The sequence below is a fragment of the Lutra lutra genome, chromosome 1, assembly GCF_902655055.1.
Source record: "Lutra lutra chromosome 1, mLutLut1.2, whole genome shotgun sequence".
Taxonomy (NCBI): Eukaryota; Metazoa; Chordata; class Mammalia; order Carnivora; family Mustelidae; genus Lutra; species Lutra lutra.
Window position 1 is genome coordinate 11,559,247 of NC_062278.1, and position 15,976 is coordinate 11,575,222.

Consider the following 15,976-nt stretch of genomic DNA (forward strand, 5'->3'; position numbering starts at 1 on the left):
AGTAAACACTAAAAGTTTTAGTATCTTCACTCTTTACTTCTATTGTAATTCCGATTAACTGCTGGTACTTTAAATGAGAACCCAGATATTTCAGGCTGAAATTTACATTCCTTTGGCCCATCTTAGATGTTTCCTAAAACTGTTTGGCAGGATGATCGATATAATTTGAAGGCCTACCAAATACACCTCAAATACTGTTCATTAACCTTGCCTGAACTACTCTGTGTAGCAGTCTATAAACTTTTGATGTTTAGATATAGATGGGTTTTTATTCAAATAAGTCTAAGCTTATAGGAAATAATGTGGAAAATCTATCTACCCACCACCCTAAGCCCTGATTCCCAATTTCCAACTATGAATTTGGCCTTAAATATGCAGTTAAGATGGCTCTGAAAGCTCCCAACCTTTCCAGAATAAAATTCTTCCCAACTGGAAAGCAAATGAATACACCTATCTTTGAATTTCCGCCATCTGGAAACATATCTTCATACTTTTTTCTTTTTAAGGCTTTACTGAATAAGCAGATAACCTAAATGTCTCGTTTATCCCCAGGATGAAACTTCATTCAAATCTCAGTAATACTTTATTATATTCACATCTCACGCTGGAAGAAATTTTAATGTAACAACCTTGATGGTTAATATAAATTTGCTTTAGACAGAATTACAACTATTTTCTTCCTGAAGTAACATAATTTACTCAACAGGCTTACCAAGTGAGCTGCAAATTCATGTCAAAACCTTATTACCCAACAGTAATCTATTAATTTTATATTCATATTTTTAAATGTGAAGAAATATACTCAAAATAAAATAAACCAGGATTATCTTAACCGCTCAAGGATCCTCAAGAGTTTGAATCAAAAACCATGTTTCCAGGTTTTCAAGGTAATTCAAAATATGCAATAATGCACAAAAAGTCAAATATAATCCCCAAAGCATTAATACTGAAGGACTAGACCAAATGTTATATATCAGTATTAAAATTCCCACACAGTATCAGAGCTATTCTTTAGAACACTGGCCAGTATTATTCTCTACAATGACAGCAAGTGAGCACTTGAAATGTGTCTAGGGCAATAAATGAGCTGATCTTTCAGTGGCCAGTGACTACATTGGACTATATGGTGTGCATATATGTGTGTACATAAACAGTATACAGTGGGTTATACTATATAGTAAACTTCAGAGCCTTAACCATCTTTTTAATGTTGCTCAGAAACAGGAATATGTCTAAGGTACCAAAATGATGCTTCTTAAAAAGCCCTTCTAGGGGTGCCTGGGTGACTCAGTGGGTTAAGCCCCTGCCTTTGGCTCAGGTCCTGATCTCAGTGTCCCAGGATCAAGCCCCACATGGGGCTCTCTGCTCAGCAGGGAGCCTGCTTTCCCCCCCCACCCCACCTGCCTCTCTGCCTACTTGTGATCTCTGTCAAATAATAAAAAAAAATGTTTTTAAAGCCCTTCTAAAAGCAAGGGGGGAAATAATCTTAAATCTCATATGGTATTGTCAAGTTTTCATCAACAAGCCTTATTTGTTTCCCCTAATATACTGCAGATTTCTTAAAGTTTAATTATGATACCATAGTAATATTCTAAGTATTATAACAGGGGAAATGTTTAATTTCCTTTAGGCTAGAACTTATTCTAAGAAGTAAAATCTACGTAGGAGTATTCTGAATTATAATTCCAGTTCTCGTATTATTAAAAACCTATCCAAGTTATTTTATCTCTGTACTATATAGCAACACCGCCAATTACTTCTTCCATAATCCACAAGTGTCAAGAATAATGAAATCCATAATATAACATGCACTTCACAGCCCAAATTATAATTGTGTACCTTCGTATCTTCCTCATTTAAAAAACCCTAAGTCAAAAAGAAAAACAAACAAACAAATACACAAACCCTAAGTCAATTTACTTCCCCCTTTTGTCAACCCTACTATTTACATAAATAAAACAATTACCTTAGGTATTTCTTACAAAGTCAATGAAAGGATACAAAAGGGTAAAAAGAAGTATTACGAGGGGGTCAGTCAGATAAAGAAAAGAAAAGAAAAGAAGCCCTGTAATATGGCAATTATTTTCTACAAAGATAACTGCAGGTATCTTAAAAGACAGCATAAAAAGAACCTTTTAATTTTAGGCACATGAAACTAAGAAAATGCATCTGACCTATATGTAAAATAGGATTTTAAAATACCTAGTAAAAATTAACAAGTTACAAAGAGGTTCAAATAGAAAAGATGACAACTACAAAAACAAAGGCCACACAAAATAGAGTATCTCAGTTGTCATGTGTTGGTTTTTAAACCACGAATTATGAATCTCTTTATTACATCATATAGAATTCTCTAGTATAACTCTTATACATTTAATCTAAATAAACTACAATAAGAAAACAAACAGATAACCTACTAAATGGTTCAAAGAAATTCAGTGTTAATCGCTGAGGAGAATCTAAGGAAAGAAGAATGCATGACAAGGCTGTATTTAACCATTCTAGCGCTGCCAGGACCCATGTGTTTAATTTTCAGTTAAAACTTAAATCTTATCCCAAAAATTGAGCTTTCCTAAACTATAAATTTAGAACTTCTACACTTAAGAGAACTGTAGCTCCACTGGGATGTGGAAGTATTTTTCAATAAAACAAACCAGGCAGACTGCCTACCTCCCTCTGGACCTCTAAACATTTACGATTAATAGCAAAACCAAGGAAATTTTATGTCAAAGATTACATTTAAATCTTCTACCCAATAAGCCTCTATCCTAATTACCAAGAATTAGTGCCCCCAAGGACAATTTTTTATGTATTAGTTTTCCAACATTTTTATTTCATTGTTTTTGATTCAAATTCACACAAATAGGGTCAAAGTTCTGTAGTCACTCCTTACTGAGGATGCTGCTGGCTGGCTTCGGGGTAGGAAGACGATGCTATTGGCAGTAAGGCACAGTCTGATGAGCTGATATTCCATAAGATACGGATTTATGTTGATCCATCCATAACTATCCACTCACGCTTATGTCAAAGAGCACTCATGTGCAAGACAATTGGTGGGGTTAAGGATTACAGCAAAGCTAAGATCGAATCTGTGATCTTTGCTTAAATGTTTTATGCTCAAAACTAAAAAAAACCACAAATTCCATTTATATTAAAATGAAAAAGATTAAGTTAAAAAAATACTACTCATTTAAAACATGACCATTTGAAAGAACTTTCCTTTTACTCTATAAAAGGCTTTATTTCAACCCCTGACAGGGAATCAAAAGAATCAATGCTCCCATAAATGACACCAATAGTATTCCACAAACACTGGTATATAGAACATAATCTTACAAATGAATTTGCAAGATACAGCTAAGTAACTGGAACTAAACATCTTATATTGTGACCATTTCCTCGAAGTGTTTATCATTACTCTTGTGTAAAAGTAGAGACCTAAAAGGCAAAACAAAACCCTACTCCTTTTCCTCTGGTAAAACTTTTGGAATTGTTTCTGCTTAAAATTAAAGTTAACCTATATATTTTTTCAGTCAGATCTTCTAAGAAACTAGCTCAAAGAGTTCTGATATCAAAAGTTGTATATATAACCTCCCACAGAAGAAATCCACTTTTTAGCCCTCTGAACTTTTTCTGCTGCTTTTGTGAAAGACTGCTTAATATAAAATTTGAATACCCAACTTTCCCCCTCGGGATTTCTTTGGAATAATTCCCCCCAATTTTTAAAATGTGACAACGAATTTTGAGGAGAGACATGGCTAAGGCACCTCACTGTCAGTGTCAAAACTGAGAATGGCAGAGTATTAAACTTCAAATTTATATATATATATATATAATACATATAACATAGTCTTAATCAAAAAGAAACATTCAGCAGGATTCACTAAGCATTTTTCCCATGTTCAACTAAGGTTAAAATAGTTATGATCACTTCTCAGGATAATCCCTTGGAATTTTTCAATATTTCTAGGGCTTCACTCGGCTGAAAATTTTTTCTCACATAAATAATCTTGTGTTTTTTCCCCAACTCTGTTAAATGATTCATCTCCAAGTTACTAAAAGCATATGTATCAAAATTTTTAAGTAAGTCTGTTTGACCCTCATATCATGATTTATATTCAGCTACTACAAGATTTAAGTCAATTGCAAATGTCAGTTAACCTTTCCCTCTTGAGATGTGCAGGTAGCCTGATTTGGGGAATTAGCAACTGAACTATTGAATTGGCTTTACTAAAACATTGTCCAAACCAAATATGCCTTCCTCACTGGTGATAGTTTAATTTGCTTCAACTGCTGAATCCCATGTAAATATAAATCATCACTGGGGACTGTAAGTTGCATTAGCTAATTATCATGTCTGGTTTCATCATATAGAACTTGCTCTCTCTCAAAATGCCACAGGTCCAAAAAACAAAAACAAAAACCAAAAAACCACACCACAGTGAAAATGTCACCTGTGAATAGCCCAGGGGAAAAAATACACTATCAAAAGATTTCTGATTTGGGTTCTGTTCACTTTCTGATTTTACAAACAGGATTTATTTGTAATAATGGAGGTGTTTAGTGGAAAATGATATGGCCAATGAAGGGAACCCGAGTTGGAGAGAACAGGTCTCTTTGACCTATGTTATCCCAGAACTGCAAGAAAAGAAGTGGGGAAGAAGTCCCACATTGTAAGGGCATCGTATCTAGTCCAGTGCTTGGACAAACATCTGGGCTTTGGAACCAAGGGCAATAGGTGATAACTAGTCTATGGTATCATTCAAAACTCCCACCCCCCCCTATTAAGTCTCCACCCTCCCAGATCCCCCAAGCGTGATTTTGCACAACAAGTTAAATAAAAGTAAACTGTTTATTAAAAGATACAGCAAAGGTACAGATACAGAGATACATACAAAGATACAGATATATATATATATTTACATATATATACAGTCTTGCTGTTTTCATGTGCACTGTACTTAGCAGCACATTATTTAATCAGGCAGCATTTTAGTGGGGTTGTTTTGACACTTGGCATTACTACTGCGTCATTCTGACAAGATACAACTATCGCCTCATGGAAATTTCAAGGTGTGAATTCCACTTCTCCAACTTTTAATAGTAGCAAAGGGGAAGGAGAAGGGAAATGGGAGTACCAAGGCTGAGCATTAGGTTAAACACAAGAATTCCAAAGGGCCAAGGTAGCACAGGGAAGGGAAAATGATTAAAATTAAAGGCTATCTGACAACAACCCAGAGAAACCATTATTTAAGGGCAATGGACTATGTATCCAAGATGCTCACACATCAGCCTACAATGACCTTTTCCAATCCAGTTCTTGTGTTGAACCTGAGGATCTGCCTCTCTCTGCTCAATCCCTCCACCCAGGAGATTTGCTACCACCAAAATCTAGAGCTATAGAGCCTTGAAGCAAAACGGGAAGCTAAATAGTTGTACCTTGGGCTACCTTCCCATAAGTGCAAGGAGGGCCCAATGTTGGGTAGGGATGTGATAACACTGTTCTCTGCAATTCGATGCTTTTCACTTTGTGGCTTGGTTCCACAAAGTGAATTGCATCGAGTTACTGTCAAATGAGAAGCTGCGGGTTGTTTCATCTGTCGTCTAACCCGGCCCTGCCGTTTAACCCGGCCCTAAGAAGAGTGAAACAGAATCCAAATCAGATATAAGGTAACAATAAAATGGGAGATTCAGGTATTAAAAAACAAAAAGCAAAAAACACAGTATTCCTCTTACTTACCTCAGAGGGCAAATTGCTGCTGAAAACATTATCATCATCTTTGTTTTCTTCACCATTTTTCTCTACAGGAACCCATTCTCCATACACACTATCTGCTTCTTTTTTTCGATGTTGAGATCCAGATGACACAGGAAACTCTTTTGTTAACGTTACCTGGCTTTTTGGTGGAGTTGGCTTTGCTGCAGCAATCTAAAAAATAATGTATTTCCTTAATTAAAACTGAAAAGACTTACAACATAATCGGAAAACAGTTATGTTCATTTTTTCTCACAGTACTTAATCCAAAAATTAAAACATTAAATTCAAGTTTTATTTAGTCTCTATGCTGTTTCATCAAGCCATAAACTCTAATACTCACATTCAGATTGAAAAAAATGGGTTTGGGTTCACTGAGTTTAAAGGGATGATGATAAAAAGGAGGTTCTTCTTCCTCTTCGTCTGAAACATGAGGTTTATTCACTATCACATCATCATCTTCTTTACTCTGTGCGATCTGTTTGCATTTCTTAAAAAAATAAAAACAAAAAATAAATCTTACACTTTATATGGAATAAAATGCAATTAAAAAATCAAAACCACATAAAATCAACTTTTAGCAATAAAACAAGATTAACAACAGGTTTTAGGTAAGTAACTTAGCTTATTAGCTATTATTTAAACACACTCTAGCTGGTCAGTCAGTCAACAACATTTATTGAGCACCTACTATGTGCAGAGCACTGTACTGGGCACTGTCCAGGGAATACAAAAAAAAAAAAAAAAAAGTAGAAGACATGGTCCCTGCTCCCAAGGAGCTTACAATCTAGTTCAAGAAACAGAATTACATACACATGAAATAACTGAGGAACGCTTTTACAGAGCAACACAATTAACAAGTGCAAACTGATATAATACAAACTGAGTACATAAGTGCTGAAACAACAAAAGCTTAAGAGAAAACAGAATCAGGCAGAATTTGGTAATCAAGGGCTATTCCTTGAAGAGTACTAAGCCAGATTTTCATAGTTAAGAACAAGGATTGGCAGGAAAAGAAAAAGAGTCATCCTAATTAGATGGTGATAAAAAGGTGAGAAACTTACTGGAAGAACAAAAGGTCTGAAAATGAGGCTTAAAAACATAAGGGAAACACTAAGCGTTCACAAGGTTTTAGATAAGGAGCTGAGATTTGATACGCAAATAGAAGCCTTCACTAAGTTCTTAAATTAAAAAGGTTGTAATTCATATTGCAATAAATCTAAGTCTGAAAACAGATTAAGGAACTATATGAACCCCCAAATGCATGGCAAAATAAAAAATGTGAAACTTCTTCAACTGGGTTAAATGGTAATTGTCTCTCCATAAATGTTCTGTAAGTTGAGTCTCTAAAGGAACAAAACTCAAGAATGAAAAATAAGGCATGATGGAGAGGGTGTTAACTGATGAGGTCTGACACATAAAGCTAAGTCCATTCCTTCCTGAGAAGCTAAGGAACAGACTCCATTACCTGGCTTTATAAAAAGGTCAGAATAAATTTGGGTGGACTTGTCTATACAAGCAGAATTTGTCACATCCATCATCAATTGAAAATGTTACAATAGGATAAAAAGCTCAACTGGCCAAAAAACACAGAGTATATACCAAGCTTGTAAAGGGGAACAGAATATACTGACAGTGGCAGGCTGGCATAAGGCTAGCCAATAACAAGTTTCAATATATGAAACAGTGTGATATTTCTGGATCCTAGCAGCAATATTTCAGCGTCCTCCCAAAAAAAAATAATAAAAATAATATTAACAAAACAAAGCCAAAAAAAAAGCCTCAGTTGAAAAGATCAAATTCTTAAAAACAAAAGTAAGTGTGTTTAAAATATGTTACTGCCAAAACCCGAACCGCAGGAAGAACTGATAATGGCCGGCCATTATCACCAATGGCTGGTACCAAACAGCCAAAACCCGAAATGTTGATGCGTAAGAAGTTCCTTTCAGGCAATGGCCAGCTATTCTCATTAATTTCCAAGCTCCGGAGGCAAAAGATCATTTCTGAAGATTGTCTGTGTCTTTGCGTATATGCAGTACACTCGTGGCGATCAGTGAACACGTCGTGAATGGAAACGAAACTGTAGGCGAGCTTCTGCGTGTTGCTCACTCAACACCTCCTCCATTCAAACGAACCGTCCCACTCCTCAGTCAGTTTGGCTTCTAAAACTGGAAAGCAAAAGTAATGGGAAGTAACTTTTAGCTAGCGGAGCTTAGCCATCCCGGATAATGGCCTGCTAAACAGAGCTTCTGCCGCTGCCACATCTGTATTTCGGGTTTTGGCCACTCGGTGCCAGCCATTATCAGTTCAGCCCACAATTCGGGTTTTGGCACGCTCCAGAGTCAACATCACTGAAATAATCCATTTAAGAATGTAAACAAATTCTGTCTAGCTTACCTCAGTTAGTTCTTCTATAGTAGCTCCTCCTGACTTTTTAGCTACTTTCTCTTCTATTGTAGGTGGAGGTGCAGGCTTTAGGTTTGGCGGTAAAGGAACACCAGCCTTAGCACACATGGCAGCTGCATTAGCTTTGGCTATTTCAAGTAACTGAGCCTTATCTGGAAGAGGAAAATATAAGCAGTTTTGCTACAGGCTAATTCACTTTGCATTATCTAAAGTCTCATATGGCAACAAAATTAAAGGCATCAATTTTCTGCCCGAATATACAGCTGTGATCAAATCACTCCTTGGCTGAGTTTTTAAGTAAATGACCCTAGTAAGTTGACATTTAGCTTCCCATTCAAATACTATACAAAATAGCTAAATTATACAAAATGATCACTCTAACACACACACACACACGGCATAGCCCTCTTTATTTTCCTATGATGCCCTTGAACTTTCCTTCTAATATCTGACATTTTAAATCACTCTTTAAGTACAAGTGCCAACTCTTCTAATAGGACTTAAGTCAGAATTTAACACTTCTCCAAAGTGCTCCTTGAAGTGCTTTATCTATACCAGTACTTAATCATCACAATCTATTTTTTTTGGGCAGGTTATGATTTAGTGAAAGAGACATATATGCATTTTATCCACGTCTCCTCTACCAACCGGTAATCACTGCAAAGATGTCATTCTATGAATAAAAAAAGAACTCAACTTTTGTTGAACTGGATGCATTTACCCTCACTGTTCTGTTAGGGCCTTCTTCTTTGGACTGACCTAGAAATGTTCAATCTACTAAGGTAATGATAAATTATCCAGTACTACTGCAGGTAGCCATCAAGTTTTAATCATCCCCACACACTTCTTACATCAAGAGGAACAAGTGCACTTCACTTTTAAAAGCAGATTATAAAAATACAAGTCATTCTAGTAAATTTAACTTTGTTTTGCTAGTATCACCCACCCAGATAAAAACTCCACACATGCAAAATTCCCTATTCACTTCCATTCTTTATCCATTATACCAATCAGAATTCCTCACACAGATTTAACAGCCCTGTGTTGCCATTTTCAAACATGTAACTTACTAAAAAAGAGATACTGTAATTTTAGGCTTATTTGTAAAAAATCTATGTTGGAATACATATAATAAAACAATTGAGTATATAAGCCTTGTCATTAACTAGACTTGGACTTTCTATCTTTATGGAAGATAGGTGAAGCAAACTAAAACTTTCAAGTATGAAAACACTTTGGTTCTAATACAGTCCAAAACAGGCCTTTAAAAAAATTTTTTAAAAAACCTCTAATTATAAGTGTACTTATCCCTACACAATTTCCAAATACAAGCAAATCTAATTACCACTGACCCTTGAGTAATGAGAAGGGTTAAAGGCACTGGCTGACTCCTGTGTAGCTGAAAACTACACATAACTTTTGACTACCCAAAAACTTAACTACTGATAGTCTACTGGTGACTGGAAGCCTTACTGACAACATAAACAGATCAACACATATTTTGTATATGTATTACATGCTATGTGCTAAAGAAAAAAAAATTTTTTTAAATCATAAGGAAAATATATTTACAATACTACCACCTCATTTATCAAAAATATCCACATGTAAGTAGACCCATCCAGTTCAAACCCATGTTGCCCAGAGTCCAATAAAGAAACTTTTAAAGACAGAAATACTTATTGTCAACCAATCACCCAAAATACTCTACTTGATTCTAAGATCAGAAAACAATTATTTAAGTCATTCTCTATTACAATGCCATTAATTAAAATGACTTACTCAAATCTGTTAGACGTTTAGGTGATCTGCCTCTTTCAGAAGACCTGGATCGTTTACGGCGGATGGGAGATCTGCTAAACCTTCTTCTCAAGGGTGTTCGTGATCTCCTTAATCTCACTGGTGAGATACTAAAGCTTCGTCTCCTTACCACAGACCTCGATCTTCTCCGGCGACTAGGGGTGCGGCTCCGGCGGCTTGGGGTACGGCTCCGGCGGCTTGGGGTGCGGCTCCGGCGGCTAGGGGTGCGGCTCCGGCGGCTTGGGGTGCGGCTCCGGCGGCTTGGGGTGCGGCTCCGGCGGCTTGGGGAAATACTAAAGCTCCTGCGCCCCACAGATCTAGATCTTCTTCGACGACTCGGTGTGTGACTCCGACTCCGACGACTTGGGGTGCGACTGCGGGCTCTAACTGTTTTCCGGTTATCCCTGGAACTTGATCTTTTTCTTTTTCTTTCCCTGGACTTCGACCTGTGCTTTGGAGATCTTTTGCGCTTCTCTTTTGATACAGAGCGCCTTCCTCTGGACTTTGACCTTGACCTGCTGCTCCTCCTCCTGCGTCTTGAACGGGACCTTGAACGCGTTTGAGAGCGATGAGACTTGGACTTAGATGATCTCTTCCTTGCCCTAGAACGAGATTCGCTGGTACGCTTGCGTGATTTGTGTTCAGAAGACTTGGAACGCTTACTTCGAGATCTTAATGAAGAGTCCCTTTTCTTCTCTTTCTCACCTTTGTCCCGGTTTTTGTTTTTCTTGCTTTTCTCATGTGTGTCCTTAACTTTTACAAAAATTTCATAATCATCTTTTTCCTCCGAAGACGACTCCGAAGCTCTTTCTGGTATACTGATTACAACTGGACTGGCAGCAGATCTGTCACGTTCAACCTCACTTGGAAGTAAAGGTCCCTCAATGCCAGCTCTAAGGCTTGTAAGACGTTCCATGTCCTTAGGAAGTAATGGTCTTACTAAATCTGCTTCATTAATATCATCAATAGTGGCAGAAAATCCTGAATCTGACTGTATCTCTTTAGTAGGGAGAGGTACTTCTTTATCTTCTCCACCGCTTTCTTTAGGACTGAGAGCAACTGCTAATGTCTGGTCACAGTCTTTTATAGATAATGGTCCTTCTGCATCCTTATTAATAAAGTTATTAGATGGTAAATCAAGATGAATGTCTTTAGCAGGCAAAGGTCCCTCTATGTCAGCTTCGCTACCACCACTAGGGCTAGTGGAAATGATCATGTCATGTTCAGTATCTTGACCAGTTAAAGATACTTCAACATCATAATTACTAACTGAACCAAGAGCAGATGCTGTGGCAAATTCAATACTCTTACTCGTTCCCACTGCATCAGGCTCAAAAGCAAGGGGGCCAGCAGAAGACAGAGTTCCTCCATCAGCTTCACATACACTAGAGCAGGTATCCAATATTGTGCATTGTTTAGTCTCACTGATCGACAGAATATTCCCTTCACCAATTTCACCAACAGCACCAGTACTGGCAGCAGACGCTGTATTATGTTCCATCTCTTGAGCAACGAAATGATTATTTGTTTTAAGGTCTGTATCTGTACCATGTTCACTTTCATACGGGTCATTCTTCAGGTGTCCTTCAGGATGTGGCTCTTCATCTGAATGCATGGGTATCTCCTGCATGCCAATCTCTGGAGCTGTATTTTGATCACTAGATAGTAAATTCACTCCTTTTACAACACTAGACTCCAGTATCATTGGTGTAGACTCTAAAACCATCTCAGTTGGTACTACTTGGGTCTGCTCTGAGACAGTGACAGCAGGCTCTGAAATTATCACAGTGGATTCTTGGACAGGAACAGATGGTTCTGAAACAATTGTATTAGGCTGAGGGACTGACACTGCCGGTTCCAGCACAGGCACAGTAGGCTCCAGGGCAGAAACAACTGGCACAGGGGTGGTAATGTGCTCAGATTCAGCCAAGGCCAGGGTCTCCTGGACACCCTCAGCAGGTGTGTCTGGAACAGCCACAGCTACTGGGTCAGAGACAGCCACAGCTGTTGGGTCAGGGATAGCCACCGCTGGGGTCTCTAGGACAGCTGCCGCTGGGGGCTCTGGAACAGTCCCTGTTGGTGGCTCTGGGACAGCCACAGCTGGGAGCTCTGAAACAGCCATGGCTGGCAGTTCTAGAGTGCTCTGTGATGCCTCTGGATTAGCTGCAGCTGGATCCAAGAGAGACAGAGGCACCTCTGAGGCAACATGTCCTGAAGCTTTCATAGAATCAAAGGTTTCTGCTGTCTCAGACATAACTGAAGGTTCTGATGTTAATACAGTTGGTTCAGCTGACATTATGGAAGTTTCAGATACCACGTAAGTCACTGCTCTCTCTGGAACAACTTGATGTTCTTCTGCTACTACAGCAGACTCTACAGGTGTTGATGTAACCGAAGACTCTGGCTCTAATGCTGGGTCAGGAACAGTCACAGCAGCCTCTGATGCTAACGCTGAAGGATCTGATGAGGACACTGAATAATTAGCAGGCAATGCCGAAGGCTCGGAAATCTCACTTTGACTCACAGAAGGTTCAGACAGCGACATAGACTCTTCAGGAGGTAATGCGGGCACCTCAGTAGGCCAAGTATTTTCAGCTGTTAATGCTGACTGCTCAGTAGGTAATGCTGGACCCTCTGGTGGTTCCTCAGGAGGCAATGGTGGTGTCATTGGTGGCTCCTCAGGTGGCAATGGTGGCATTGTTGGAGGCTCTTCAGGAGGCAAAGGTGGCACCATGTATGCCTCCGTATAAGTATCAGTATAAGAATCGGTGTAAGAATCAGCTGCCATAGACATCATTGAACGATCAGCAGTGTAAGATGACATCATAGATCGGTCAGCTGCAGAGTACGATGACATCATAGACCGGTCAGCAGCAGAGTAGGACGACATCATAGACCGGTCGGCACTCATGGACATCATAGATCGGTCAGCCATTGGGGACATCATGGAGCGCTCGTAAGCTGACATCATAGAGCGTTCATAAGCTGACATCATAGAGCGCTCAGCCATAGGGGACATCATAGAGCGCTCATAGGCTGACATCATAGAGCGCTCATAGGCTGACATCATAGAGCGCTCAGCCATAGGGGACATCATAGACCGCTCATAGGACATCATAGAGCGTTCATAAGATGACATCATGGAACGTTCTGCAGCATAGGACATCATCATAGAACGTCTAGATGCTAACATCAGGGGTCTTGGTGCTAACCTATATGGCCTCGGGGCTATTCTATAGGACCTGGGTGCTATCCTATAGGGTCTAGGAGACATCCTATATGGATCAGGAGTTAGTCTGTAGGGATCATGGCCTAATCTGTAAGGGTCTTGCCCTAACCTATAGGCATCATGACCTAACCTGTAAGGGTCATGACCTAACCTATAAGGATCCTGAGCTAACCGGTAAGGATCCTGAGCTAACCTGTAGGGATCTGGAGATTTTGAACCCAACATAGCAGAATCTTGGGTACTAGATGCTAACATCTGGGCATCCATGGTACCAGATGCCAACATCTGAGCATCCATGGTGCCGGAGGCTAACATTTGAGAGTCCATAGTGCCTGATGCTAACATCTGAGAATCCATAGAGCTAGTAGCTAACATCTGGGAGTCCATGGTGCTGGTTGCTAACATCTGGGAGTCCATGGTGCTGGTTGCTAACATCTGGGAGTCCATGGAGCTGGTTGCTAACATCTGAGAGTCCATGGAGCTGGTCGCTAACATCTGAGAGTCCATGGAACTGGTTGCTAACATCTGGGAGTCCATGGAGCTGGTTGCTAACATCTGAGAGTCCATGGAGCTGGTTGCTAACATCTGGGAGTCCATGGAGCTGGTTGCTAACATCTGGGAGTCCATGGAGCTAGTTGCTAACATCTGGGAGTCCATGGTGCTAGAGGCTAACATCTGGGAGTCCATGGTGTTGGACGCTAGCATCTGGGAGTCCATGGTGTTGGACGCTAGCATCTGGGAGTCCATGGTGTTGGACGCTAACATATGGGTCTCCATGGTGTTAGAAGCTAACATATGGGATTCCTGAGCCATCAAGGGATCCACTCCTACTGTTACAGAAGTCTCCCCCACTAATGTAGTAGGCAGCTCCTGTGCTACCGTATTATAGGATTCCAGCGCTGTCGTCGAGGGCACCTCCAGGGACTGCGACACGGTCATCGTTGACAGCTCCGTTGTCACCACAGACTGAACAGAGATCTCCAGCGCCACAGTTGCCACAGGCTGCCCAGGCAACTCTGGTGCCCCAGGCTGCCCTGGCAACTCCAGCACCCCCGTTGCCAGAGGCTGCCCCAAAAGCTCCAGTGCTCCAGCTGCCCCAGACTGCCCCGAGAACTCCAGTGCCCCAGTTGCCATGAGCTGCCCAGGCAACTCCAGTGCCCCAGTTGCCACAGGCTGCCCTGACAACTCCAGTGCCCTAGTTGCCGAAGGCAGCCCTGGCAACTCTGGCACCCCAGTCACCGAAGGCTGCCCTGGCAACTCCAGCGCTGTCGTTGCCACTGGCTGTCCTGGCAACTCCAGCACCATCGCTGCCTCAGGCTGCCCCAGCAACCCTGTTGCCGTTGTCACCTCAGGCTGCCCAGGATGTTCCACCGCTGTCATCCCCACAGGCTGCTCCAACTCTGACGTCGTCACAGGTTGTTCGGTCAACTCCATTGCTACTGTCACCGCAGGCTGCCCTGGCAACTCTGCTGCTGCTGTCACCGCAGGCAGCCCTGGCAACTCCTGTGCCATCACAGGTGGCTCTGGTACCTCCTGTGGTGGCTCCAACCCCATGGATGGTGCTGGAAGCCCTGGTAATTCCTGCGACAACTGTGGCACTGATGTCGCAGAGGGCCCCGGCAACTCAGGCACTGCCGTCGCAGGGGGCCCTAGCAACTCAGGCACTGGGGTAGAAAGGGGGCCTGGCAACTCTGGCAAGGGGGTAGCAGAGGGCCCAGGTAACTCCAGCACTGGAGTCACAGGGGGCCCCTGCAACTCCAGCTTGGAGGTCGCAGGTGGCCCCGGCAACTCCATCACTGAGGCCACCAACGACTCCGGCTGCTCCAACGCTGTGGTCTTGGGGAGCTCCGGCAACTCCTGTGGTCTTGTCAGGGATGAATCTGCAATCTCCGATGGTACTTCGACAGGCTGCTCTGGCAATCTGACCCCTTCAGTTGCTGATGACTCTGGAAAATCCATTGTTGTTGATGTGCTTGGCTCAGGGTGCACCTCAGTAGGTATCTCAGACGGTAACACAAGGGGTTCTGAAGGCTCTAGCCCTTTTGCTACTGGCGATTCTAACATGATCTTTGATTGCTCTGGAGGTGTGGTCTCCAAAGATTTCAGCACAGGCTTCATCTGATACTCCACCGACATTGTTACAACTGGCTCAGGTGACTTTAGCACTACTGTTGTAGTAGGCACTGGTGCCGTTGTAAAGGAATCCAGAATCTTTGTCATGGATGATTCCAGCGTGACTGCCACAGACTGCTCTGACTGCACTGAAATTGTTGATGTTGATGCAACTGACAGTTCTGCAGTTTTTGTAGCTGGCTTCAGAGTTTCTAAGGTGTGTGCCTCTGATACCTCCATTGATACCACAGGAGGTTCTAATACAACTGCAGGAGATTCACTGGTCTCAGAAAGGCCAAACGCTCTTAGAGGATGCTCCAGTGCCACCGCTGAAGGCTCAGAATCAAACTTCAAAAAGGAATCCGATTCTAAATCTATGTTCCCATCATGATGTGATTTCGCCTTTGATTCAGATTCTTCTGGCTGTCTTTTATACTTTTTTTCTTTTTCTTTCTTCTTTTTCTTCTTTTTATTTTTGTGCTTTTTATGCTTCTTTGACTTTTTGGTGGGAATTTCATCGGTAGGATCTGTTTGTACAGACACACATTTACTTTTTCTGGAGGCCTCCTTCAGGTCTGAAATTAAAGAAAATTAATTTTGTCAAACATTTCCCAAAGTAAGCTTAGCTAATAAAGCTCATAAACAAAATTTACATCCCCACGTTAAAACATCAA

General features: G+C 41.0%; 1 protein-coding gene across 6 annotated transcripts in view; it reads right to left on the bottom strand.

The window, feature by feature from the left end:
- The window catches only part of SON (SON DNA and RNA binding protein), a 32,506-nt gene that overhangs the window by 10,840 nt on the left and 5,690 nt on the right, over nucleotides 1–15,976 (bottom strand). For 4 of the 6 annotated variants that reach the window (XM_047720525.1, XM_047720534.1, XM_047720549.1 and 1 more), the window contains exons 3-6: nucleotides 9,944–15,877; nucleotides 8,153–8,313; nucleotides 6,099–6,245; nucleotides 5,741–5,929 (exon numbers count right to left, since the gene is read on the bottom strand). In XM_047720525.1, coding sequence (XP_047576481.1) covers nucleotides 5,741–5,929; nucleotides 6,099–6,245; nucleotides 8,153–8,313; nucleotides 9,944–15,877 — 6,431 coding nt within the window. Of the gene's footprint in view, nucleotides 1–4,833; nucleotides 5,634–5,740; nucleotides 5,930–6,098; nucleotides 6,246–6,413; nucleotides 7,924–8,152; nucleotides 8,314–9,943; nucleotides 15,878–15,976 lie in introns of those variants that run through there. The other 2 variants (XM_047720557.1, XM_047720568.1) reach the window with 2 other exon arrangements.